Below are 26,590 nucleotides of genomic sequence, written 5' to 3'. Positions count from 1 at the left end.
CTTCAAAATAAATACATAAACACAAAGTGCCCATATTATAGTTCATTTTTACTGTATATGCACTGCAAAATCCATGCGTTGTTCATATACCTATATAACAATGAAAGATGACGATTGTGTCAATATTAATTGCCGTATATTTAATCTGCATTTTTGCTGTGCCTACCAGCATAACAAATGTTAGCCCTTTATTGTGAAGGAAAAGCTGTCTTCTTTTCCGGTTTCTAGGCTCTGTTTCTTGAGGAATTGATATGGCTGCGTGTGATAGGTGTCTTTTGTGAATAAGAGAGCGTCACTCCTGTAAAGGACAAGCCTTTGGTCCAATGAGAAGCTCGCGAGGGCGGGTCACGCTGTCATAGGGTCAAACCATGGATGTATTATAAGGAAGTCATTGCTATTTCTAACCAGAGCAAAGTTCACACTGAAATGAAAAAAACAAGACAAATGAGATAATGTTGCATTGGTGAATTTAAGACAACAGAATCAACATGTAACATTGTATTAATCATTTAAGGAAAAAAAATACTGTTGTACAACAGCAATTTCAAATATTGTTGTTAGTAAATTAATAGCTTTAAATATTGACATCACCCTGGGTATCAATAAATTGTCCCCTCGTGTGTATGTGTGTGTGCGTGTGTGTGTGTGTGTGTGTGTGTGTGTGTAAAAGTGCATGTTTTGTTCCTGTACATTATTGTCACAGCAGAGTGCAAAAGGGGAGTTTGTAAACATCAGTTGTCTTTCCATGATCTGGGTTTTCAGCAAACAGTATTTTGTCATCCGCTTTTTGTTCCTCGAAAACAATAATCTGAAAGAGAGCATAAAAAAACACTTAACAAATTCGACAAACACAATCTGTCACAAATTATCTACTAAAAATAGAGAGCAGAGATGAATTTCACCTCAACTAGACTAAAAAACAAAATCATTATGTTTCATCTTTTTAGAATATAGGTGTGCACCTGATTCTCTCCACTTCTGAGCCAAGGTCCTGGGAGATAGAGGAAATGCTGTGGGCCAATGAACCAATGGCGTCCAAGGTTCTGCCCATTGACAAACACAGCTCCTTTACCCCAACCCTGTAGATGGATGCACTGGTATGATCAGACTGCAAATCTCAAACTGCAATTAAAATAACAAATCACTTAAGTATGCCCAGATGCAGAGCAGTAGGCTAATATTTAAGGCATCAAAATGTGTCAAACATTTTCAGTATGCTTCAAAATGTCTAAATTGCAGTGGTTGTAAAACTTTCGAGTCAAGGACCCCTTAATTGACACACATTAGATTGTTTCTATTAGACCAACCACAGAGGAAATAAATAGTCACACTGATGACTCTCACTCACATTAGACTCATTTCTACTAAACATGCATGCAAAGTACTGTTTTATAACTAATTTTGAAATAAAAGTAACAGTAAAGCTAATGTACATTTCTTTATAGATGCAGTTTAACATTAAAGATGACTGACAGGGAGCCTGATGAAGGTGTCTCTGGGAGGGCCATCCACATTTAGTCGGGCACGGAAAAATCCTGGAACGGATGACTTGAAGTCAGACTTCCACTGACCTGAGCTCATTAATCTGAAACAAGATCAGACGTAAATGTGAAACTCTCATTATAATCCTGTGAAACAACAATCAGTATGGACATCATGAGGCAAGAATTATGTGGCAAAACATGATAACAGTGTTGTGCAAGTGTTACTCTAAGGTAAATAAAGGTAGGTAGTCTTATACACACACCACAAAACCTAAAAGTATCAAAGGTAATTTATTATTTTGCAGATATTTTAGGGTTAATCTGCTCTTTAATTTATACCAGGCAAATACAAATTCAGTTAACCAACCTTTTAATAAAGCCTGGCTTCATATCTAAACAGAAGATGGTAAATCCTCTCAGAGGGGTGTGATTCAACAGGATGTCTCCCACAATACCTGTAATACAGTAAAAAGCATAAATACACAATGGAGCCATACTGCCATACCAAACACTGTACAAAGACATGTGGTTTTCAATGTGCTCTGTCCTACATTCAGTAATTCAAGGGGCCACAAAACATAGAAAAGGTCAGGTTTAAACAGTTGCGGGGATTTGACTTTTTCAAGTGATCTAAACATTAGTTTTCAGTGTCCAAACATTATCTAAACTGTTCTGATACTTCCTTTGGCTTTAACTATGTTCAAACCAGTGACTCTGGAAATCTGTTCCAATATGAACAGTCCAGGTCTGACATAATACATTGGCATAGCACAACGAGTATTTATAAGTTCAGAAGACTGAATTTGTGTAAAAGCATAAGAGCTAAAATATGGCGCCACATGACGCTAATTTCAAAAGACAGAATACCTTTACGCTGTTCATCCAGAGCTTTCCCATAATTCACTCTTCCACAGTTCTCCACAAGCAAGCTCAATGTCTTCTCCCCCTTAGACACACAAAACATTTGGAAAGTTGTTCAGTAGAAAAAACTGAAAATAGAAATCTAATGTTGCATTAAACAGATAATGTTCCATCCTGCTATGCTTGATAAAAGGAAACACACAATTTTTTCTTTTCTTTCTTTGTTTATTTTTGCTTCGCAAGTTGATTCTGGACTTAATTACTTGCTGGAATTTGGCACTATCCTCACAAAATACACAGCCTTTTTGAGGGAGCATTTAAGCACCAGACTATTGCATGAACAGTGACCAACATCAGCTATACTGTGCTGAAAATTTCTTTCTCCAAAGACAATGATAAATGGATTTTTACAGCGCTTTGACACAATTCACTTTACATTAATTTACTTCATTCATCCAGTCACACAAAAACACTTTCACACCACGAGGGTGCTGGCCTGCCCATTAAGAGCAACTTGGGGTTCAGCTTATTGGAAAAGTATTTCTGAGACAATTTAGATATATGGACGCTTGCACTTTGGTGATTGACCCTAACCCTAGAACTGAGTGTAAGTTACAGTTTTGTTTTCTTTTTTTTAATTTTAAAAATATATGTTCCATTGCATGTACAGCCAACAACGGACATAAAAAACAGTCAGTACCTTTTCATCAGGGAGTGCCAGCTCATGGGTCCTGTGGTCGAAACTACCAACACATTTCCTGTCCACAAAAACCTAAAGAGCATGAAAAGTATGGACAGAAGAAGAAGAAGCAGGCAGAATTATGTGTCACTAGAAACTGAGTTTTAGAAAACTAAATTTGAATTACATATTTTGAAATTGAATTAGGAAAAAAATGAATTAGCGTCACATAATTTAAGAATGAATTTTAGCTAGAATTTAGATGTGGCTGAAGAGTTCTTCTGATCTGCAATCGGCTGCTCTTTCTTAAGGACCCTGGATATATGTCTCAAAAAATTCAAAAAAAAATATTCAAATTGTGAGATCTGAAAACTGTTTGGAATTCAATTTCAAATTCTGCTATCCAGATTCAGCTTTTCAGTGCAATTATTCATGTTCATTGTACAAATTCAAATTATGCATTTCAAAATATTTTTTAATATTAATTTTCAATTCATGTGATTCAAATTCATTTGTTCCTAATTCATTTTCAAAATATTTAATTCATATTCAGTTTCCTAACATTTCTAGTGACACATACTTCTGCCCATAGAAAAGTCATAATAACAGGGATATGTATAATCTCTGTTGTGAAGCTTTATTGTGTGTGTGCCAGTCTGTATATTCTCACCAGCGCTCTGTCTCTGATATTGTTCCTTGAGTTGAGGGTTCCTCCACTGTTGATGGTGGTTTCATACAGAGTGTAACCGTATGACTGACCATTGTTATTGTTGACAGGGAGATTCTCCATGTTCACCGGCGTCTCTGACCTGTATGGCTGGATGAATAGTCAAACATAACATATTAGATACAAGAATCTGCCAGAGCACAGTAAACATCTCTGCAACACTTTATTCTGACATTATGTCAGATGCTTCTTAAAAAAAGCAGGTGTGTTGACACCTTAATGTATGACCACACCCGAGCTGCCAGGTGTTAGACATCTGTCTCGGGCATAAGCAGCATTTTTTTTAATATTTCGAAGCAATCAGAGACACCAAGCAGGGCCCTTTTATATGTCCGACTATATGGATAAAAAATTTTCCATTGTATAATCAGCTGTCACGCCAGACAGGTATTTGTTGTCGGTACCGTACCTTGTCGGTGAAGTGCAGGCTGTCCCACAGTGACAGGTGCTCCTGGATGGCAACAGGGTGGTACTCTCTCCTCTCCTGAGGAGAGGGTACTTCAGGAAGAGGCTCAGCTGGAACAGAAATTGGCAAGAACAATAAATTAATGCTATTAGTGACAGACTCAATTACTCAAAAATGGAAAATGAAAATGATTAAAAGTCATCAAATTACTGTCTAGATGTACATATTATCATAATGTTTCCAATGCAATCAATGCATATTAAAGCTTAAAAAGACATTACTGTGGTACTGGCTGAATAGATTTCTCAAGAGTTGATATTTTAGGGTGCAATCTCCAGCCTCAGAGAGCGGAGCATCGTAATCTGTAATGACAACATTTAAACAAACAGTAAGAAGCAATGCATTTGTTAAGGGGAATCATAGTCATTAAAGGTCTTGAAACATCCGTTGTTCTTTGGTGTCTGAGCCCTAAGGTAATTCCTACCAACCATAACTGGTGACCTGTGGTTTGTAGGTGCCAAAGTCCATTGCACCATTCATGAAGCCAAAGCTGGTTCCCCCGTGGAACATGTACAGATTAATGGAGACACCTCTCTCCAGGATCTCTGACACAACAGCAAGCATATCTGCAAAGCATATAATATTAAATGATGACATAATACAGAAAGTGAACCAAAGGGCAAAATGTTAGGTCAGCCGTTAGGTGGTGTGTCATTGAACAACACCTGAATGACATTCTGAATGTCTGAAATCAGACGTCTGCCATTGTGAAGATTGTAAGTGTGTAACAGAATAAATGGAAAGCACAGTGATGCTGAAAAAGAGCATGTGCTCTGCAAAAATATTCACAGGAAAAAAAATGATGTTTGAATAGTGTTTCCATACCCTCAGCATGGAACACATGGTGATGTTCTCCCCAGACGTCAAACCAGCCGGACCAGTACTCCATCACCATTAGAGGTTTCTGGGGCTACACAGCACAGAACACATGCCTGCATTAATTACATATCTTACTTTCAACTGTGATTTAAGAGTCAGTTTAATAACAAAGCTGACATTTTTCCTTTGGGCCTTTAGCCAGTGCTCTTACATAATAACTATATATAAAAAGCAGAATATATATATTTAACGTTTAGAAATAATAAGTGGTGAGTGCAAATGCCACAATGTCCTACCTACCTGCATGTCAGCTAAGTGCTGGATAGCTCCGAATGATAGTCTCTGCAGGTTTATTGTTTTCAAAACTGAAATGTGCAAGATTTAGACCAAATGAAGTACATTATGAACAGTCAGATTTATGTGTTTTAATTATATAAGAATAATTTAATCACAATAAAAGATATCTACAAAAAATACACTTTAAAGTGTAAATTACAAAAAAACTAAAATAAATGTTTTGTGCAGTTGTTACTGTTGTTGTTTTCTCATTTAGCCTAAAGGGTTGCTCCATTACCTCCCTCCATCCCTCCACATCTCAGGCCCTCCCAGTTGTCTGAAGTCAGCAGGAGCTCCTTGATCCCTCTAGACTGAAGACACTACAGCAGAAGAAAAAAATGTTTTTTGCGTAATATTTTGTGACTTCATTATGATTTATTGTAAAAAATAAACATTTCAATACACTGATGAACTCACATTCTTTATAAATGGCAGGTATTTCTCATCTTTGGCATATGATCCATACTCATTCTCAACTTGAACTGCAATGATTGGGCCGCCCTCCTCAAACTGAGAAAATAAACAAGAAACTGGAGTTACAGCTTTGCAGTTGCATGACTCTGCAAACAAGTGAAGTTACAGTTTACATCCATGTCTGTGAAAACATGGATGCTTCACACACATCTTTTCCCTCACAGCACAGAAGATCTATACAATCAGCACAGTTTCAATGTGAACACCAAAGATTAGTGTCACCAATTCAGTATCTGACCAAATACCCCCCCTTCTGTTCCTAAATAATGGCTAGAAAAGTGGTTTGATGTAACAGTGAGGTTGACCTATGTCCTCTTGGATATATAATATCACCTCATCATAGTATCCTATTATGGACAAAAATATGTTTTGAGAGGTCACACCGACCTTGACTTCTGACCACCAAAATCTAATCAGTTCATCCTTCAATCCAAATGAAAATTTCAGCCGAATTTGAAGAAATTCCCTCAAGGTATGTTTGAGATATTGTGTTCACAAAAATGAGACCAATGCAAGGTCAAAATAACCTTGACCTTTGACCTGCAAAATCTAATCAGCTCATTTTTGAGTCCAAGTGGACTTTTGTGCCAAGTTTGAGGAAACTCCCTCAAGGCATTCTCAATATATCGCTTTCACAAGAGTGAGATAGACAAGGTCACAGTGAACTTGACCTTTGATCTATGACCATCAAAATCTAGTCATTTAATTCTTGAGTCATAGTGGTGGTTTGCGCCAAATTTGAAGAAATTCACTCTGGGTGTTCCTGAAATATTGATGAGAATGGAGCAGACGGAGAACCTGAAAACATAATACCTCCAGCCACAGCTATCACTAACACGGAGGCAAAAAAAAAAAAAAGAATATGAGCTTCAGGAAATATTATGGCATAATTTTGAGTTTGACTTACCATCAGAGGTTTGATAATTGAGACAAGCTTGTCAAAGTAGAGGTTGACAGCAGTAACAAATCCAGGATAGGTCGTCCTCAACTGCATGTTTTCATCTTGTAACAGCCAGCTGAAACAATCACAAGGACAATTTCTTGGCATACAGCTAGTAAATGGCAACGTTTTAAAGCAATGGGCAGATGGTGTTACCTAGGCAACCCGCCCAAGTCCCATTCAGCGCAGATGTAAGGTCCAGGACGCAAGATCACCCACAGACCCATCTCTGCTGCTAAACTGACATAGGCCCTGAGAAAGACAAAGAGACCTTCTGCTTCATTTTAAAAACAACCACTCTGTAAGTCTGCTGGGGATATTTGCCATCTACAAAGAGGAAGAGACAGAACATAAAAGCCTTACTTGAGGTCAAGCTGATCCTGAAAGCTGAATGATCCTTTCTCAGGCTCGTGCAGATTCCATGGCACATATCTGAAAAAGCAAGCAAGAAAACAATTCTTTGTAGCTGATAAGCAATAGTGTGGTCCAGTGCCTTGTGAAAACAACCATATATTTGCTTGATTTCTATTTAATTTTAAAATGCCTCCATGACATACAAACAAATTTGATAAATTCTGATTTGTGTTTGACCTTCTCCGGTAACAGAATAGTGACAACCCTGTGATATGAGTCATAGTCAAGTTGCAGAGGGAGCCTACGTCGTGAGAGTATTGAGGCCACAGGCCTTCATCTTCAGCAGACGGTCCTCCCAGTAGGCTCTGGGGACACGGAAGTAATGGATGGAGCCCCCCAAGATGCGGAAGGGCTCTCCCTCCAGGGTGAACTGAGACGAGTCGGCCCTCAGACCCTCCACACGGCTCATTCTTCTCACTTCACAGGGTGATGTCTAGTGGGGAAATATAAACATAAAAAAGATTAAAATATAAAGACTGGTGCCCGTCTTCTGAAGCAGGTCATTCAGGTTGGATAATAGAATTCAAACGTGTACATGTATTATTGCAATAAAACCTTAAACACTGCAAGCTGTTTCAAATTATGCATTTATGTACACAGTATGAACATGAATGGCAACAAAATGCATTTTATTTTTATTTGAGCATGATAAAAACGAAAACTTACCAAGACTTGAACATGAATGTCCCGCATGCAGAATAACAGAAAATCCCAATTATACCAAAAACATTGCTGTACCTTGAAGCCGAGCTTACCAGGGAGCATTTGAGGGGAGGGTGGTGCTGGGAGGCCTCGAACACTGTGGATAAGGGAAACTATTGTTGTTTCAGAACAAAAAAACTATAATAGTGCTCTGTCTCTTTTCGTCTCTCTCTCTCTCTCCCAGTCAGAGAAGGGAGGCATTACATTGTACACAGTGATGTTGCCCTCATGATATAGTTTACATAAAGAATGTGGCTCTAAATGTAGTCACAGCTTTAAAATATGGTACCATGTGTGACTGTGGTCACAAGTCAGTGTGTAATAGCATGAGTGTGTGTGTGTGTGTGTGTCATGTTATTTGTCTTCTCTGCCCTAAAAAAAACATAGAAGAGGCAGTCCCACAACAAATTACAAACACAAAAACAACAAGAAAACCAAAACAAAACAAGGGTTTCTTATGGTCTGAAGTAGCCTTTTTAAATGAATTATGATTGTATACCATGCTGTAAACAGAGAGCTCTCAAACATAGAGAAATATTCAAAAATGCCACTTCTTACACAAAAATGCAATTTGCAAATACAGAACAAAGCTGCATAGACCATTTTGGGAGTAATTTCAGTGCTTTCAGTGCTCGGTTTTTAACACTGTTGTAAACATTGCTCTGGTCTTATCGGTCACATAATTAAGCATATTGTATGACAAGGATTAAAAGGCGAGTCAAAGGAGGAGGTCATATATTATACAATTTAATAATAATAATTATAATAATAATAATAAATAGCATGAGAATAAGAGTGGTGGCATATTTGAATATTTACTGATAAAAAAAGGTACTACATACCAACAACCCACATATAAGACTAAATTTAATTTCATCCCTCATTAAAAAAGCATCCTGGGAATTGTGATGGCTGAAGGAGACTATGGGTATAACTATAATCTTTTTATTTGCCCAAATATGCAAGATAAATACAGTCACTAAAAAGTAGCTGAATAATAATAATAGCCTATTAAAGGTGTTGATGTAAAAACAAGAGTCTGTTTTCCACTGTTTAAGGCATACCGCGATATGCCGCCTTGCTGTAAAAGATACAATTGTAGAACATGGGGACAACATTATCCAGCCTAAACTGGCAACAGAGATAGCAACAGTGCCGAATTGAGGTCTATGTAAAAGGATCAGCCGGCAGGAGGATGGAATGGGTGGGACATTTTGAGGTCATGTTGTGCATACGACCCACCACAGGAGATTTAAAAAGCAGTTAGTTGCTCAAAGAAGAAGAGTAGTGGCCGCAAATGTCTGCAAAATGGAGAAACATCATTGATCAGCTGCCATATAAGAGGGATGGTAAATGATTGTTGTCATGTTATGCCATTGGTGTTGTTTATAGGGCTGCAGCAACATATGTTGTTGCCACCATGCTGTCTAAAATAACACACTGGGGTGCCATCCTTTGTTTCTGTGTAAAAATGCAAAAGCTGTAAAAAGGAGGGACTTTGTTGCAGGACTCTGTGTAAATAGGGCTAACATTCCCTCCCAAATTAGGCATGTGGTGGGGAAAAAAACCTTTCATATTCTTACATTCATTCATAAGAAGGATTTAAGGGGGACATGTTCTGTAGCTTGTTGGAGGCAACCAACCTTTTCTTTTCTGTCTTTTTTTTTTTTTTTTTAAATAAAAAGAATATAAATCAAGGCAAGTAAACTGTGTCTTCGTTTTTTTTCCAGCAGCGTAACTGTGCGACGGTCCCTACATTGGGACCGTAATATAGGCGGGTGTTTGTGTACTTTTGGACAACTACAACAAGCTAGCTTCCTCTAATATAAAATAGTGGCTACATTAGCTCCAAAAATGGAACCAAACCAAAGTTGATTTTTTCAGGTCGTGTTTCGTTTTTGAAGTTTTTTATTCAACGTTAGCAACGTTACGGATAATCTAATATGGGGTAGCTCAACTTCACTTATAAATTTATCATGTAAGACCAGTTTAGCGAAACTGGATTAGAATATTTGATATAGTCGTTCGACCTCACTGGAAATCAATATGCAGTTTTATTCGCATAAACTCAAGACAACTACAGGGTGCAACTGTTAGTGAGGTCGTGTTGTTGTCAGTGGAAAGCATACCAATGGTTTGGCTTCGTATGTCCCTGCAGCGAAGATATTTTCTCCTGCTGTGTTTTGCCGCCGGTGTGATAATTGCTTATCAGTTTATAAGGTAAGGGGAATACTCTAACAGCTATTAGCCTGAAGGGAGTCACAGTAAACCAGTTAGCAAGTGTGTCTGGATGAACCGCGCCCACTGACACTTAAAAATAACTTCACTGCTCTGTGCTTGGTTGTTTTTTGCTTGGTTATATTACTGCATGTTTTCAGAAGTTCAGAATAATCTTTATTAACCAGTCAAGTTGCCTGTGAACTCTCACCTAGCTCACCTGCTGTGGACATTGGACGTGACTAACGTTACATATAACATGTTACATGTGACTATGTGAGACTTCACTTTGTCCTGTCTTGAGCTCAAGTATGTAAGTCCCACTGCAGTTTGTTTTCTTTCTGTTGATCAGATTGAGATCATGTAATTGTTGTATCATTATGCTGAATACATAGTACATACATTGTTATTTAGAATAGAAACCTCTGTATTATGTTAAAGTGATTGTCAGTCAAATGGGATAAGGGATTGTTCGTTATTTATGAGAGGGGAGGGAGTGGTGTCAAAACAGGCACTTTGGATAGTTTTTTTCAGTACCGGGGAGGATATTAAGCTTTTTGATTTCGTTAAGGAGAAGGACATTGAACTTTAAATGGTTGCATGTTGGATTTATTTTAAATATCCCAGAACCCACAAACCCCCAAGTGGATTTTAAAAAGACATGCTTTAAATGTCATAGCCAGAAACTGTGAAATATGGATATTTATGGTGGTCATGCATTTCCCCCCAGTCCCACTTGGGGAGGCTCCAGAGAGGGTAATTATATATATATACTGTGTGACTGTATGAAGTGAGAGAGAAGAGTCCAGTCCAGTCAGGCGTGAAACTTACATGATGTCCAAGAACAGGTTGTGCCTCTCATGTTTTGATTACATTCACATGCAGTAATAATATGGAAATAGCACCTATTATAAGAGCTACCTATTACCACAAAGTGCACCCTAGTCTGAAATATTTAGCTCAAGGGTGTATTCACAAGCTCTCTTCCTATGAAAAAGTATGCCTCAAATGTCTTTATGGCCCACAGTCCACCTCAACAAGTTCTTTTTCTGTTGAAAAACTGTGTTTTGCCCCCCAGGAGTCACACTGAAGTAGGAAGAATGAGCCGTGTGGAGGGTCTTAGGGCCAACTCGTCTCAGTTCACCCTGGAGGGAGAGCCCTTCCGCATCCTGGGAGGCTCTATCCATTACTTCCGTGTCCCCAAAGCCCACTGGGAGGACCGTCTGCTGAAGATGAAGGCCTGTGGCCTCAATACTCTCACGACGTAGGCTCTCCCTGCAACTCATGGCTGGTTGAATACAGTGTACTCTAAAGCACAAGCATGAACTGTGTCAGATAGTTGTTTTACCGGAAATGATAATGCACAGATCATGTAACATTTGAGTAAAGCAAAGTAGAGCAGAAAAAAATCATGAGGGACTAGAAAATAGAAGGACCCTGTCATTTATTTATCTAATTTTTTAACAACAAAAAAAGCAGTTCACAGGATTCATTGCTACTAAAATACTTAAAGCCCAAACAAAAAAAACTTCTACATTTCTTTTTTTTTTTTTTAAAGGTACGTGCCATGGAACCTGCATGAGCCTGAGCGAGGGGTGTTCAACTTTGAGGATCAGCTGGATTTAGAGTAAGAAATGATGAAGAGTCCTGCAGATGGTACTGTTGCATCGCAGCAGGGCTTAGCTGTCCACAGTCTGGGATCATCTGATACTGCTGAGAGGTTGTACGCTTACCCTTAAGAGATGTTCTTGATTAATTAGCCCTCAGTCAGTATCAGTGATTCCTGAATTATTGATAAGATGACATCAATCCATCAAATGTGCCGCTTGCTGTCAAGTCTAGTGTTGGAAGCAGGGGTCGCCTCAAAAGGGGAAATATGATATGAAAATGAAAAAAAAAAAAATTGAGTGAAATATTTTAGAATGAATTATAATGACATATCATTTGTAGATGAACATCTACTTTAATTAAGAAATAACTATCCATCCCTACTTTATATCTGCTGTAGTAAACACTTTAAATGGTAAATAGACCTCAAATACAAACTCCTTTTGCACATTTTGTATCCCTCTCTTAGAGCCTACCTCCGACTTGCGGCCAGCTTGGGCCTCTGGGTGATTCTGCGTCCAGGGCCGTACATCTGTGCTGAATGGGATTTAGGGGGACTACCCAGGTAAAAATCACAATTACATGATATCTGAAGATTATTTGGATCTGCTTTACATGGGCTGTCTGCAGGTTCTTTAAAAGTCTTAAAATGTCTTAAATTCATTTTTATATGAATAAAGTATCATTGTTTTTGTGTGGTCATTTACATGGCCAGTTCCTCATGGGATTATTCAGACACATCAACTAAAACTAAAACCAAACCAAACATTTTGGTATGTTAACGCACCATCATCCAGCAACATAATACACGAATATCATCATGAGGCAAAAAAGGACATGAGCTACCCATAACCAAGGCTTTGACAACAAAAAAATGAAATACCAAATACGGACACAACCCAGAGTACAAGACAAAATATATAGATCCAAACAAGATAAAATCAACATCTTACATGAATCAGTGCCAAAAGTAACAAACACTATTTTATCCAATTTGCAGAACAATAGAAAAATAGTCCATACAAAACAGAGTTAGAGGGATCCATTATAAATACATTTTGGGCCTTATCCATGATTTTAAATACTGGGCCTTAAGAGTAATAAAATAGTCTTAAATTTGAATTTGTGTGGTCTTAATCACCTCAAACATTTTTATCTAATTTCATTTATTTATCTTTGAATATCTCTTTGTCAGAATAATCAGGCTCCTTTGCATGAAAGTCCAAAATTCTGATATTACACATCTTTAAACCCACCCTTGAACCTTATACTGTCTTTTTACTTTATACTTGCATTTACTTGCAAAATGTGGATTAACATAACTCACTCTATAAACCACATTCCTACATAAAACCTATCACTGCACTGAACCACATACTTAAATTTATATTTAGCTGCAATGCTTAAATAAGAAAACAATGATTTATAAAATCACTCCTAAATCTGGTCTGGTCTTAAAAAGCAGTAAATTGAAGTGTTTGACACCTTTAGACACTATGTTACCACCACATTAGCATTGTATATCATTTATAGGAATAGCCAGTGAGGCACTAAAAGAATCCCTTAAATTGGCTTGGAAATGAATTGTTCAGTAATCTGTTTGTTAGCGGTATCTTTGCTGCAGGCTGAATCCATTAAATTTGGGAAATAATTTAGTTACGTGAATTATTTCAAGTGTGCTGTGTCTGTCATCTATTTTGCCAGGTGTGTTGCTACAAACTGTGCAACAAAGAATTTGTCTTGGTGAGATTTGTCCACCTTACAGTGCTGTACATGTATGATTCGAAGACAACAGGGCTTTAAGATAGGACATTATGCATCATGCGCCTCTAATGTTACTCAGATAAAAGGCACAGATGATTTACCCGCCTTTTCATGAGGTATCGTAGAGAACAATAATTAAATCTGACAGGCGTTGCTCCCTGAAAGGATGAATTCATTTAATTCTGTAATCAAAATAGATTTGGACAGATAATGGGGTGAATGCTGGAGGAGAGAAGACTAGAAGTAGGTATTTTTGGAGTGGTTTTGCCCTCAGGGAATATGATGTTGAGGTAATATTTATTTGATAATCATCAAAACAGAGTGTTTTCGGGGGCACGCAGTGAAGCATGACTCATGACTTCCCCTGCCTGCACTTTATGATAGTCATGCTTAGGTCGGTGCGATTATCTTCGATAGCTTAAAAAAACTAAAGAGAGTTCGCAGCACAGCACTTTGAAGAACTCTTGTAATATTTTACTTTTTGGGACATTTTAAAGGTTTCAATTTCTTTGCAGTTGGCTTCTACGGGATCAAAACATGAAACTGAGAACTACCTACCCAGGATTCACTGATGCAGTCAACTCCTTCTTTAATCGGCTCATTAAGAAAGTTGTTCCACATCAGGTACTCTCCATTTTAGCACAATAGAAATCCAAATGCATTATTTGACTGATGTGCACACAACAATAGATTAAAGAAAAAGTACGTGAGACAAAATGTTAACTTGCTCAAAGAAGGAAATCTTTTTTTCGTTAATTTTTTCTAGGTTTTATAGTTACACACATACAAAGGTCTGTCAGTTAAATTAAAAAAAATGTCAGCAGGCATGTAATGAAAAAAAACCTAGTACAAAATAATATAATTTTTTTTACAATAGAATCATTATATTCAGAATCATATTTTATCCCTCATACAATATTTCTGTTGTCACCTCCTAAAAACCTGCAATAACTAGCTCCTGCTGCTCATTATGTTGACAATTGTTTGCAGCCCATACACACTTGAAGTGACAGTTCACCTGAAAAAAATGAAAATAAATAAAAATCCTCTTAGCTGCAGTACTATTTATCAATCTACAATGTTTTGGTGTGAGTTGCAAAGTGTCAGAGAAATAGGTTGTAGAGATATCTGCCTTCTCTTGAATATGATGGCACCAGATGGCTGTTGACCCTGTTATTTAAGATAATTGACAGACCTTGTTTGAGCTGTTTTATGTAGGAACTATTTCTCCCTACTGAACGACATCCATATCACCACACAGAAAGACACCATTAATGTTTACATCTCGCGCTGTCACAAGTACGAGCCTCCTGTAGATGAGTGGATGCACGCTTCCTTCTGCGCAGGGATATAGTTGGCAGGGATAGTTAACAAGAAAATAGTTCCTATATGAAACTGCTCTAACGTGGTCTGTGGATTATTTTTCTATTTAGTTCCATTATATTGGAGCAAAGGCAGACATCTTTACTGCTGATATCTCCAACACTTGACACCAAAATAATCTAGATTGATATATAGCACAACAGATAAAAGGAACAATATGTATTTTTGATTCTGGGTTGAATTCTTCCTTTAAGTACTTGTGTCCTCCCTGCCATATTTTCTTTTGATCAGCTCCATGCATCACTGAAGAAGCCCCGACATGCATTTCACAGTGGTTTTAAAATTTAGCTGCATCGAGAGCAGGAATGGTCAAGTAGTGGTGTCAGGCCCTAATATGTGTCCTTTTATTGACTAATTAATGTGCAGTACTCCAAGGGTGGCCCGATTATTGCGGTTCAAGTGGAAAATGAATATGGCTCCTATGCCCAAGATGAAGAGTACATGCCCTTCATCAAGGAGGTAACAAACAAAACTTGGATATTATTTCAACAGTAGTTGGTAGCTCATAGATGACAGAGCATTTATTTACTTTGTTTACCCCTGCTGTCCTTTACACACTCTCCTTTTCACTCTCAACAATTATATTTCCAGGCGCTATTGTCAAGGGGCATCACAGAGCTGCTGCTGACCTCAGACAACAAGGAAGGACTAAAGCGTGGAGGAGTGAAAGAAGGTATTGTCAGATTGGCGGACAGACAAACAAGACTGCGCACACACACACACACACACACACACACACACACACACACACACACACTGAGTATGGTGGTTGGTGTGTTGTACTTTCACACGACAAGAGGTCCAAGCCAAAGGGTGGCCCGGTGTCAGGCAGCTGCAGTTCTGACCCGCACACAAAGGATTCTGTGTTGTACCATGAAGTTGTTCTTTTTGCATGTACACTGGCAGTAATGCCCCAATATAAAAGTATTTTATTTGATGCATATGCTATATTGATACACGTGCATTGGCAAACATTGTTTTGAAGCGATAGTAAGGTTGTTCAGAACTTGAATGAGTATTTCTATTCTTACTATCACTGCAAACAATGCATCATAATCATCATCAGTAACATCATCATCATCATCATCAGCATCATCATTTTTAGGACAGGATCCACTAGAGTATAATAAACCCTCCTCTGGATATTTTTATAAATGCATATCTTAACCCTGATTTGCATGTAATAGGTGAACATTTTTTGTCTGACACCTCATTTGCTGATTCCAAATGCAAATGCATAAAAAGACTGTTTAAATGCCTGTCAACTTTGTGATTTGAATACATTTTTGCTTCATATTAAGTTCCAGGTGCTATCTTGAACTGCATAGTTAGATAAGAAAAGAGGCCCATGAGGGTTTAAGTTCGACTCACAACTGTCATCATTCCATGAAGCTATGTTTTCTAAATGCTGTTTGGTATAAGTTTGAAGTGATGCTCTGCATCGTTGTTTTTTTGTTTTAATATTTTCCATATTTTTGTGTCTAAAGCACTAGAAACTATCAATTTCCAGAAACTGAACCCGAATGACATCAAGTATCTGGATGGAATACAAGTGAGTCTTATTTGTGTGTTGGGTCTTTTTTATTCGTTATTATTTAACCCATGGTTTTGGAGTTTTTTCTTGTTTACAGATCCAGTGAAACTACAGATACATTATTATCAATTCTCGCTCTTTTAGATAAATGGGCTGAAATGATGTGCAGAATTTAATGCCATTAAACTTTCATGTGCCAAGTGTAAACTGCTTGTTAGGATTCATTTACTGTACAATGTTAAGGAGATTATTACCAGGAGCTAGTTAGAAGTCTCTTACTCTCCAAAACAAACTGACTATGGCATTTAAACCACTAAAAACACTAAATAAAACAGTTAAAAATTACAAATCAGTATCTCTCTCATGTTGAATCGCAGATGGGCTACTAGCAGTTCAATGATAAAAAAAAAATCTGTGTTTTTCCAAAGCCGCCTGCCGCAGAGGGGCTGCTAGCTGTGGTGGCTGATGCAAACAAGCAAATGGCCCTATCTAGAGCCAGTGTTTGTTTTGTCCATTTTTAGCTGCCGTAGAAACATGGCAGTGCAACATGGCAGATTCTGTGTACGGGGATACCTTTTTCTAACGAAAACGCGCTGATTCTTATTTTCAGATAACTATACAGTAAGAAAACATTCTTATTTTATCATATTCCATTTCTGCCAAAATGTTCCGCCTGCACAGTGGACCATTAAATGAAAAAGCTGGTGTCCTAAAAGAAAATCTCTAATCTTTAGGACAATTTTTTCAGTGTTTGTGCAATCAGGTAGTCACTGAAAGAACCTGAAGGGTCATTCATTTTTCGTTCATTCTTTTTTTCTCCCATAGCCTCACAAGCCAAAGATGGTCATGGAGTACTGGTCTGGCTGGTTCGATCTCTGGGGGGACCTTCATCATGTGTACACAGCTGAGGGTAAGACTGTTTAGGATGGGTAGACAGGTTTTCTTCAGAGAGAGCTCCCTGATAGGACTAAGACAGGTGTTCAGGTTAGAGTAAGACTGGATTTCTGCTGATGGATTCTTTGCTGAGGGTGAAACAGTTTCTCACTGTACAGAGGGTCGATAATTCTGGTTAATTTGAGACCGGGGTAAGACAAGTTTTGTGCTGACAGCCAATACAGAACCTCGGACGGTAAAACAGACTGTCTTGAGGGTAAGACAGAGTCTCAGTGCCTCAAGTTAAGAGGTTTAAGACAAACCCTTTTCGCTGAGAGTAAAACAGATTCTGTGCCAGCAGAAAGACAGGGTATGGACAAGCTCCCTGCTTTGGAGGTTGTGTAAGATAAATTCTCCAGACTGAGTGCAAGGACAGTCTCTCTAACACTGTGACTCTTTCACAAACGGCACAGAGCCCACTCAGTGCAGCTGGGATGTACAGCTTAGCATATGGTCATTTCTTCCTTGTTTCCTGGCTTTGTCAGAGATTTATATATTTGTCATGCATGGTAGGTTGTGAGTATCACAAATCAGAGTCTGTGTCCCATCCTCTGGACTTTGTCTCTGGGCAATATATTTGATGTTCACAGGCCAGATTTTCAAACACGTCTTTGTCTGGGATTGTTCAAAGATGTGCTCTACTGATTTTCACTGATTGTACTGAACTCAGGTGGAGGTGTTAAATTTTGTAAGAGTTGCATTCAACTCATGCCCTCGCACTCTCTCTATAACCACATATGCTGCAGCTACACGCATGGATACACTCACTGTCTGCATATTTACCACAATATCTAACCTCCTGCACCTGAACATGAGACAGGACATAAAATGGGAGACTTCCTCCGCTTAAAACATTTGCTGGGACAGATTTTTGGAACAATATGAAATCTATGCTGATTCATGATTACTTGTATCATTCTTCTTTTTGGTGGATTGCTACATTTCTTGGCTCTGTATTGCACCAACTGTCTGTAAGTGGGATAGTGTGAAAGCATTGGCAGGACTGTGAATTGTCACCCACGGGCCATGGTGGAGGAAGGATTCAGATCCTAACCTTAAGTAAAGCTTAAACTGAGTAAAGTTAGCTAGATGACCGCTAAGATTAGCATTTCCTAGGCTAAATCCCAACAAGCTATGAAACATGAGTTATATAAAACAAGGGAGATGAGCCAATGAAAGTAATAACTGCTACTGAATCTGCATAGTGTTTGAATCTTTACATACAGTGAGTTACATCATTAACCTGATAACTTCTTAAAATGTTTTTTGATAATGCCAGACTTAATCAAAAACAAACCAAAGTACGCCCTTTTCACAGAAGACATTTTGAGGAAAAGCACACGTGAAAATGATGAAATTAATGACAGCTGAATTCTGTTTAGCAGCTTTGATGTGAAGATCCTTGTATCCTGCATAGCTGCTCACTGTCACTCTCACTGGAACACTTCAGTACAACAGAGCCATCGTTAGTGTTATTAGTGACACTTGTGCCCACTGTGACAGGTCAAAGTGTTTGCTGTGAGAAAGGCTGACTGTGTTTCTCCATGTGGACCGAGTCACATGCAGCTTGTGCCACTAAAAGGTAAGGTAAGGTAATTATGCAGATTCAGTAGCAGATATTAATTTTATTGGCCCATCTTCCTTTTTGTACATAACTAACGTTAGTTAGCTTGTGGGGAATTTAGTGGGGAAATGCTGATCTCAGCTGTTCTACTCAAGTGTTCCAGTGAGAGTGACAGTGAGCGGCTATGCAGGATACAAGGATCCTCACATCAAAGCTGCTAAACAGAATTCAGCTGTCATTAATTTCATCATTTACACCTGTGCTTTTCCTCAAAAGATCTTCTGTGATCAGGGCATACTTCGGTTTGATTTTAATTAAGTCTGGCACTATCAAAACATTTAAGAAAGTTATCGTCAAACACTTTTAGGGTCTTTTTAGAGAATGTGATCCTGTCCTAAAGAGCCATTCTGGGGACTAAAAGAAAACATGCCACTGAAAGAATTACTATAACATCACATTGTAACATTCTGAGAACATTTTTAGAACCAAAACTTGCTATCTGGGTTTGTGATTCACAGAAAAGGGCTAGATTTTAGCTGCAGACTCAATTACACACATTTAACGCATCTGTCTTAATACGATACAGTGCACAGTCTTCTGTTTGTTATTTCGTTGTTGTCATTTAAGATTGTGAGGATGTTTTTGTAAAAGAACAGTCTGTGTAATGTTGCAGCAAAATGTTCCACCTCAGTTGACGTATCACATTAGAAAAATGTTTCATAAAAAGATGTTGTGTAATCTCAGGCTTCAATAACATCCTGAAAACATATTCTGAATGTTGTTTTGAAAATGTTCGTTCGTTGTTAACATGACACAAAGTGGGAATGTTTCATGAAAGAACACTATGATCTGTCATCACCAGAACATCTTCAAAATCATGCAGTTATAATGTTACATCTTATTTAGCATTTAACCTTAAAAAAACATTATTTGAAATGATAAACATCCTTAAATGTTCTTTTGTTGCATGCCTTAAACATGTATTTTTAAATATCCCACAAAGATGTAGTTTATCTTACTTTCTGGGAACATGTTGATAAGGTTTAACTATTGCTTTTTTCCACTGTCTGTTGCAAGTGATCGTTTTTTTGAGTAATTTATTATGCTTTTGAATGTCAAAATAAAATAATTAAAAAGAAAAAGACCTTAACATAATCCCCAGAGGCCAGGGTGACCAGGAGTTAATGATCCAAACATGTTCAATATGGAATGATAAAAGACAGACATTTGAAGCTGCAGCCAGTGAATATTTGGCATTTCATATATTTTGAATTCTGTTTATTGAATATCCAATTAATTCACAGGGTGTTTCAACAACACAAACACATTCAACATAAGATATTTCAGTTGGATCTCCTTGTCCTTGCTGATGGTATGGGCCATAAAAGTATGAAGAGTCTTAGTGCAATATTAATGCAAAAAAAAAAAAAAGCCAGCGGCAACTCATTCAGTATATACTCTTCAGTATCTCCTGCACACAAGATAACATGGTCCACATGCTGCAGCCAGAGGGGTGATATTTTTTGTATAATGTACAGTCATGACATACATGATAGCACCTGTTTCACAATTGTAAAGAGTAATGGAAGTCACACACTCTGCTATCACCGTCTTGAGTGCTCTCAGAAACATCTCATTTCATATACACAGTGCAGAGCCGAAAGCTTCCTTTTTTTACTCTCTGTCATTCCCAGCAGCCAGCCACATCTTAACAAAAAACGTCCCGACAATGAAAGGTTTCCTTATATATTTTCTCCTCGATGAGAAAGGGAAAAGAAAAAAAAGAGACCCTGGCCACGCAGAAGGTGTCATAGCCATGAAATGAACACTAGGATATTCAGAGAGGATTCGTGTCCTTGACAGTTCACTGCTCTGCACACTGCAACACACCCAGCAGTTGGTCACAGCTAGTGCCCCTGCAATGAAACCAACCGAGGCGGCTCTGTCACTCACCCTGCTCAATTGTTATTCACTAAGGCTCATGCCCTTGATTCAAATCATTAAAGGCAGTCCGATTTGACTACTAAAGTCCAATTTGAATACTTAATTACCTGCTCTGCTATGTTCGCTGCAAAATATAGGTAGCTAATTTGTGCAGGGAGGTAGGCAATTTTTTATGGCTGTGAGCATTGCCCTGTAATGAATTATACTAACCTGTAATAGGATGTGTGGCTGTGGTCCATCCATGTTTCAATTGAAGTGGAATTGAGGGCAATGGGATTATTGAAATGGTGGCTTGTTAGAGTTGAAGTTAAATTGATTAGGAATGGTGTGTGAGATTCAGGGGGACTTAGTAGCATCTAGCGGTGAGAACTGCAGATTGTGAACAGCTGAAATTTCTCCTGATAAGAGTTTTCATTGTTGTTTTCATTCATTGTTGTTTCAGTGTTCATTGTGGAGGTTTGGGGAGGTCTCCTGAATAACTGAACTTGTGCTAAACTTATTTCTGATTGAAAATGTTAAGATGTTTTTTACCAGGAGACAAAATTTTCAGTAGAGGTCCCTTCCTCAACAAAAACACATGGACGTGGTGATTAAAACTGTTAAAAATATTGAAAAAGGCAGTTTCATTTCAAAAAAATTTGTGAGTTTTTTTGATGTTCTTGTTGCTTAAAGGCTTCTAACTGCAGTGGTCTAGGCAAATGGCCCTATTATGAGCCCGTGTTTGGTTAATCCATTCTGGGCTGCTGTAGAAACATGGTGGTCTCTGTGGATGAGGACACACTTCCCATGTGGCCATAACAGCTCATTCTAAGATATCAAAAATACAACAGTTTTTATTTTCAGGTAATTATACACAAAAGAAAACTTAATTATTATATAATATTAATTTCAATTTAATTAATTAATTTTCAATTTATTTCCAAAGCTAAATATCACAACTCACAAAATCACAACAGCCCTCTGTCCTTGGACCCTCACAGCAGATTAAAAAGGAAAAAAAAGTTTCCTCAGACTGGACCACTAATGATTCGCTATGCATGTATTATATTATTGTCTTATTTACATACTCAGTATAATTAAGATAAGTTATAGACTTAATGTATTAACATTTGTTTTTACTTCTTTTATTTTTGACAGACATGTTGCCAGTGGTCACAGAGATCCTTAAACAGGACATGTCCATCAACCTCTACATGTTCCACGGTGGAACAAATTTTGGCTTCATGAGCGGAGCATTTGCTGTTGGGATGCCAGCACCTAGACCTATGGTGACAAGCTATGGTATGTGTTATGAAACTGTTTGCAACCAGCATTTTGTAACATTTGAATGAACAAAAGTTGCTGTGAGTAAGGAGAAAAAAATATCATAAATGGGGTTGAATGAGGTTCATGCCACAAGGATTCAACACAAAACTGTAAAACAGCCAAACCCATATAATGATAGAAATAATAATCATAATCAGATTAATCATAATAACCTTATTTATAAAGCACCTTTAAAAACAGAGTCTACAAAGTGCTTTTAACAGCATAGCACAAGCAGAAATGGGATACTCAGAGGGCAATAAAACAACAGAAAGCCAAACAGTCCTAATGATTATAAGTGAGACAAAACTCGGGTAAGATAAAGTTAAATTAAGAGGATGAATGTAGGATATGGGACACAAAATGTCAATATAAATTAATAAAAATAAAAGGATCAAAACCAACAAAAGTATTAGGATCAATAAAACCACAAAACAAAAAGAAATAAAATAAATAAAATTTAAAAAAATAAAAATAAAAAGATGACATCCCATAAAGGCAAGTCTACAATAAAATAGGATTTAAGAAGTGATTTAAAAAAAGACAGCGACTCTGCAAGCCTTATGTCTTTAGGCTGAGGGGCCCTGATGGCAAAAGCAGGGTCTCCTTTAGAAGCCTCGACTATGCAACAGCCATAAGCGCCCAACTGTGGATCTAAAGGCTGCAAACTGGCTCATATGGGGTCAAAATTTCTGTTATGTGGCATGAGGCCAGACTTAGACAAGCTCCAAAAGTGATCAGTAAAATCTCAAAATCAATTCTGAAATCAACAGGGAGCCGATCGATAGAGGCTAGGATTGAGGTAATGCGATGTTGTCTGCTAAAACCAGTATTATACCATATTCATAATCAGTTACATTTCTGATGAGTTTATCCTGATTGTTATAAATCCCACTGAATCTGCGACAAGGCTTGTAAAAAAATGCCTCAGGATTGCACATAATCATCAAACAATAAGCTTCTTAGAATACAGTCAGTAAGTATCTGTTTAAAAACAGATAAAAACATGATAGGGTGTTTGAAATGTCTGTAGATGGCGCTATCCCTACTCCTGAGCCTCTGACCTTCAGCTGTTTTAAATTTTGAATATGCAGTACGCATTAATGAATTCATTACCTAATAAAATGCATGGGAAATGTAAATTAAAGATGGTACAATGGGTTTTATATCCTCCTCCAGGGTACTTAACATTGTAATGACCTCGTTCTCGAGAAAAGAGGAGAATTCTAAAAAAAAAACCACTCCCCCGAAGGGAAGACCACCTCTGACCTTGAGCAGGCGTCATACCTGTGTTTACTCCTCTAAATGCCTTTTACCTTTTTTCCCCTCAAAAAGCCTCAGTTTTCTGTCAAGATAACCCAAAATGTGTCTCAGCCCGCTGCTGTCTCAAGATGTTTGATAGGGGAGCACAGTGAAAGCATCTGCCACGGTAAGAGGCATCCCTGCCTCTCTCCGGCTCCCGAGCCTGCTGTTCTGATAGCGCATTATCTTTCAGATTACGATGCTCCATTATCCGAGGCTGGGGATTACACCACCAAGTACCATCTTCTGAGGAATTTATTCAGCCACTACCACAGTGAGTGTCGTGTGTTGTTGCTGAGTCGGGCCCCGCATCTTCTGTCTCTCTTTCTCTCCCTTTCCTTTCATCTCCCCACTTAAGTTAATTCTCCTTGTAGAACCTGCTCTCTTTTGGCTAAAGTAGGATAACTTTGCATATGATTACAAGCACGGATTAGATATGGGTTCGTGTGTGTGTGTGTTTGTGGATGTGTTTGAGATCTCTGCCCAAGTCAAAGACCCCCAATTACCGCCATTGTGAAAATTACATACTAGGCCTTTGTGTCATGTTTATTGCTTATGCAGTTTTCTCTATTTGTAAAACAAGGGTTTGTGGTTGGGGGCAGAAGTCTCAAGTGTTTTGTGGCCAGGACTGAAAATGTAGCTTTTGGCAATCTGGGATTGAATCCAGCACAACAAAGTAATAATTTTCCCAGAGTTGTGGTGATTGAAGATAGTTTGAAAGCCTGCCTTTGCGTGATTCATCCTTATGTTTTGTAGTCTGCTGAACAATGAGCAGTGGCCTGGATATGGGAGTAAGTCTGAGAAAAGGCTTTTTGTTTCTGCTTAGCAACTACAAACGCATGACCTCTTTCTTTAATTAGATCGTTTTGATATGTTATTCTTTGTCAAATCATGTACATTGTGTCAGTTACTCTTTGCCCTGTGGTTTTGTGGTTTTGCATAACATGGTACGGTTTCAGGCTGATCTGTCGAAAGTCTGACTTGATCTACTTGATACACCTGTGACATACATGCTTTGGGGTTTGTTTTATTATTACAAAGCTGTCAAGAATTGCAAAAACACACTGTAAAATCTTTAATCAGCTACACATATATCTGGACTACACAGTCTGTCTGTGCACTTATTGTATGTCAGATCACAATTGATGGTGCCAGTTTATGATTTTATGTTTTCATTCGAGAAGAAAGTCAAATTTGAACCCTACCAGCTTGTTGTTCCCCCCAGCAACACAATCTCTAGTGTAATCTCTGTATAAAAATGGCTACTCACTCTTTTGTACAAGATTACATGGTTAATTTAGGATAATATGGGCTTTGTTGTGAGAAAAATCCAAATCTGTTACATAGAAATGTCTTACCAATGTACGTTCTTCTCTTAGATATGACATATTATATAGACCATCGAAAGCACTGGCTTCAAAGTGTTGTAGAAAGCCACTTAGGAGAAAAATGTTGGCCGTTATACTTGAAGCCTTCCTTAAGAGATCCAGCTGTTACCACTTGGTGATAAGAGAATGCTGTCAAGCCTTTTCCAGAGGGACTGCGGGTGGCTCTGCATGCTTTAACACCTTTAAAAGCAGTGAGAGGGCATGGGCAACCACTGTTAATTGTTGTAAAGAGAGTGTTTTGCAACAGGGAGCAGAAGCTGGATGCTGCTGTGGAGGGCAAATGGCTCACCCAAGGTGCATAAAAGCAGTTTTCAAAGGACGGGCCACATTTATGATTAGTATTGAGCTATTCATAAGCTAGCATTTAATAGCCCAGAGGAAGGTCCAGTTGATTTTTTGTGTGTTTTAGTGAATTCTTTTGCAGGTTAAACTTAAGCAGGCCAAATGTTAATAAATCATCCTACTTTTTGAAGCACCAGCTGTACCCAAAACATTGCGTTAGTTTGCTTTCAGGCTTAACATGGCTTGCAATTTACACAGCAGCCCCCTTCAGCCTCACTCTTTCTTTCTCATGGATGTGATATATGTAGATCTACGGGCTTTTGCTCTTGCGAGAGCTTTCTCTAAATTTCAGAAAAATCAATTTTTAAATCCTCTGACCAAATTTGCATATGCTTGAGAATGTATAGTATAAATGTATAAATGTGGGCAATGTGAACATCATCTATAAAATTCCTGTAGACGGTTGGTTTGGACGTGTTTGTATCTGGCGGGGGAAATAAATAAAAATAATTAACAAAGGGAAAAATATTTTTATACAGACATACAGACTGCATCACCATTTTTCCTCCTTGTTTTTCAGCCCAGCCTCTCCCTGAACTGCCCTCTCAACGAGAGAGGAGAGCGTACCAGCCTGTTGTCATCCAGCAGCACCTGTCTCTGTGGGACAGCCTGCATTTCACTGACAAGGTAAGCTACAGACACACAGAGAGTGCCAAAATTGGAGGCAGAGAAATAATAAACATCATCCGTGTAGCGTTGCTCAAAACATAGTCAGAGGGTTGTTGACAGACAGCAGTAATACATGAATTATTTAATGCATAGTTAATACACAAAAGCCAATCAAATAAACTCAAGGAGAATTTGCTGTGTATTATGCGGATGTGCAGCCTGTTGTGGTCTGTGCACTTCTTAAAAATGTATTCCCCTGCTCGAAGAGCCTTGCATAGCACAAGAGATTCTCGACAGTGATTCCCTAAGACTGTGCTAGCCTGAGGACAGGTGTATTTGTACCTACAGTTAGAGTAGCAAAAGCTCACATTACATATGCCAGCATCTCTGCTAGCCCTGATTGTGACATTTTAAATCTGCTAATCTACCTATTACTAGTAGTTATTATAATTTGTTAGCAGCTTATGATATGAAATGATCGAAACAACCCCAGCATTAGGTTATAGTAGTCACCTGTGAACTTGTACCTGTCAACTTTGTTATTTATGCCTCTTTACCAGCAATAACCGAGGCCAGAGGCATTCATTTTTTTTGGTTGTACATCATACTCTCATGAACACGATATCACAAGAACACAAGAACTCCTTGAGGAAATTTCTTGGCAATTTGGAAAAAATGTCCACTTGGACTCAAAGATGAACTGATTATATTTTTGGTGGTCAAAGTCCAAGGTCACCGTGAGCTTGCGTCCTTCTTTATTCTCAGAAATGTGATATTTCAAGAATGCCTTTAGGG

General features: G+C 38.2%; 2 protein-coding genes across 3 annotated transcripts in view; one reads left to right on the top strand and one right to left on the bottom strand.

Moving 5' to 3' along the window:
• Positions 1–564: 564 nt before the first annotated feature.
• On the bottom strand, positions 565–7,932 carry LOC121943590 (beta-galactosidase-1-like protein 2). The gene is made up of 19 exons (XM_042487151.1): positions 7,867–7,932; positions 7,446–7,633; positions 7,150–7,218; positions 6,943–7,038; positions 6,754–6,862; positions 5,790–5,882; positions 5,611–5,692; positions 5,337–5,401; positions 5,043–5,127; positions 4,646–4,783; positions 4,439–4,519; positions 4,161–4,267; positions 3,695–3,841; positions 3,046–3,117; positions 2,352–2,430; positions 1,852–1,939; positions 1,474–1,585; positions 963–1,079; positions 565–808 (listed from the first exon to the last, which is right to left on the bottom strand). The coding sequence occupies exons 1-19, from the start codon at positions 7,891–7,893 to the stop codon at positions 698–700; spliced, it is 1,866 nt and encodes a 621-aa protein (XP_042343085.1). The 5' UTR covers positions 7,894–7,932; the 3' UTR covers positions 565–697.
• Positions 7,933–9,745: 1,813 nt separating this feature from the next.
• Positions 9,746–26,590, top strand: part of LOC121943701 (beta-galactosidase-1-like protein 2) — a 70,312-nt gene continuing 53,467 nt past the window's right edge. For both annotated transcript variants that reach the window (XR_006105863.1, XM_042487287.1), the window contains exons 1-12: positions 9,746–10,122; positions 11,198–11,383; positions 11,678–11,746; positions 12,197–12,292; positions 14,007–14,115; positions 15,241–15,333; positions 15,466–15,547; positions 16,362–16,426; positions 17,234–17,318; positions 21,987–22,130; positions 23,650–23,730; positions 25,707–25,813. Coding sequence is in view for 1 of the 2 variants with exons in the window: in XM_042487287.1 (XP_042343221.1) it covers positions 10,034–10,122; positions 11,198–11,383; positions 11,678–11,746; positions 12,197–12,292; positions 14,007–14,115; positions 15,241–15,333; positions 15,466–15,547; positions 16,362–16,426; positions 17,234–17,318; positions 21,987–22,130; positions 23,650–23,730; positions 25,707–25,813 (1,206 nt within the window). In the remaining variant the exon portion in view is untranslated. The remainder of the gene's footprint in view (positions 10,123–11,197; positions 11,384–11,677; positions 11,747–12,196; positions 12,293–14,006; positions 14,116–15,240; positions 15,334–15,465; positions 15,548–16,361; positions 16,427–17,233; positions 17,319–21,986; positions 22,131–23,649; positions 23,731–25,706; positions 25,814–26,590) is intronic.

The sequence above is a fragment of the Plectropomus leopardus genome, chromosome 5 (genome assembly GCF_008729295.1).
Source record: "Plectropomus leopardus isolate mb chromosome 5, YSFRI_Pleo_2.0, whole genome shotgun sequence".
In the NCBI taxonomy this organism is placed as follows: domain Eukaryota; kingdom Metazoa; phylum Chordata; class Actinopteri; order Perciformes; family Serranidae; genus Plectropomus; species Plectropomus leopardus.
Note: the sequence above shows the minus strand (reverse complement) of the source record. Positions and strands in the feature narration are given on the sequence as shown.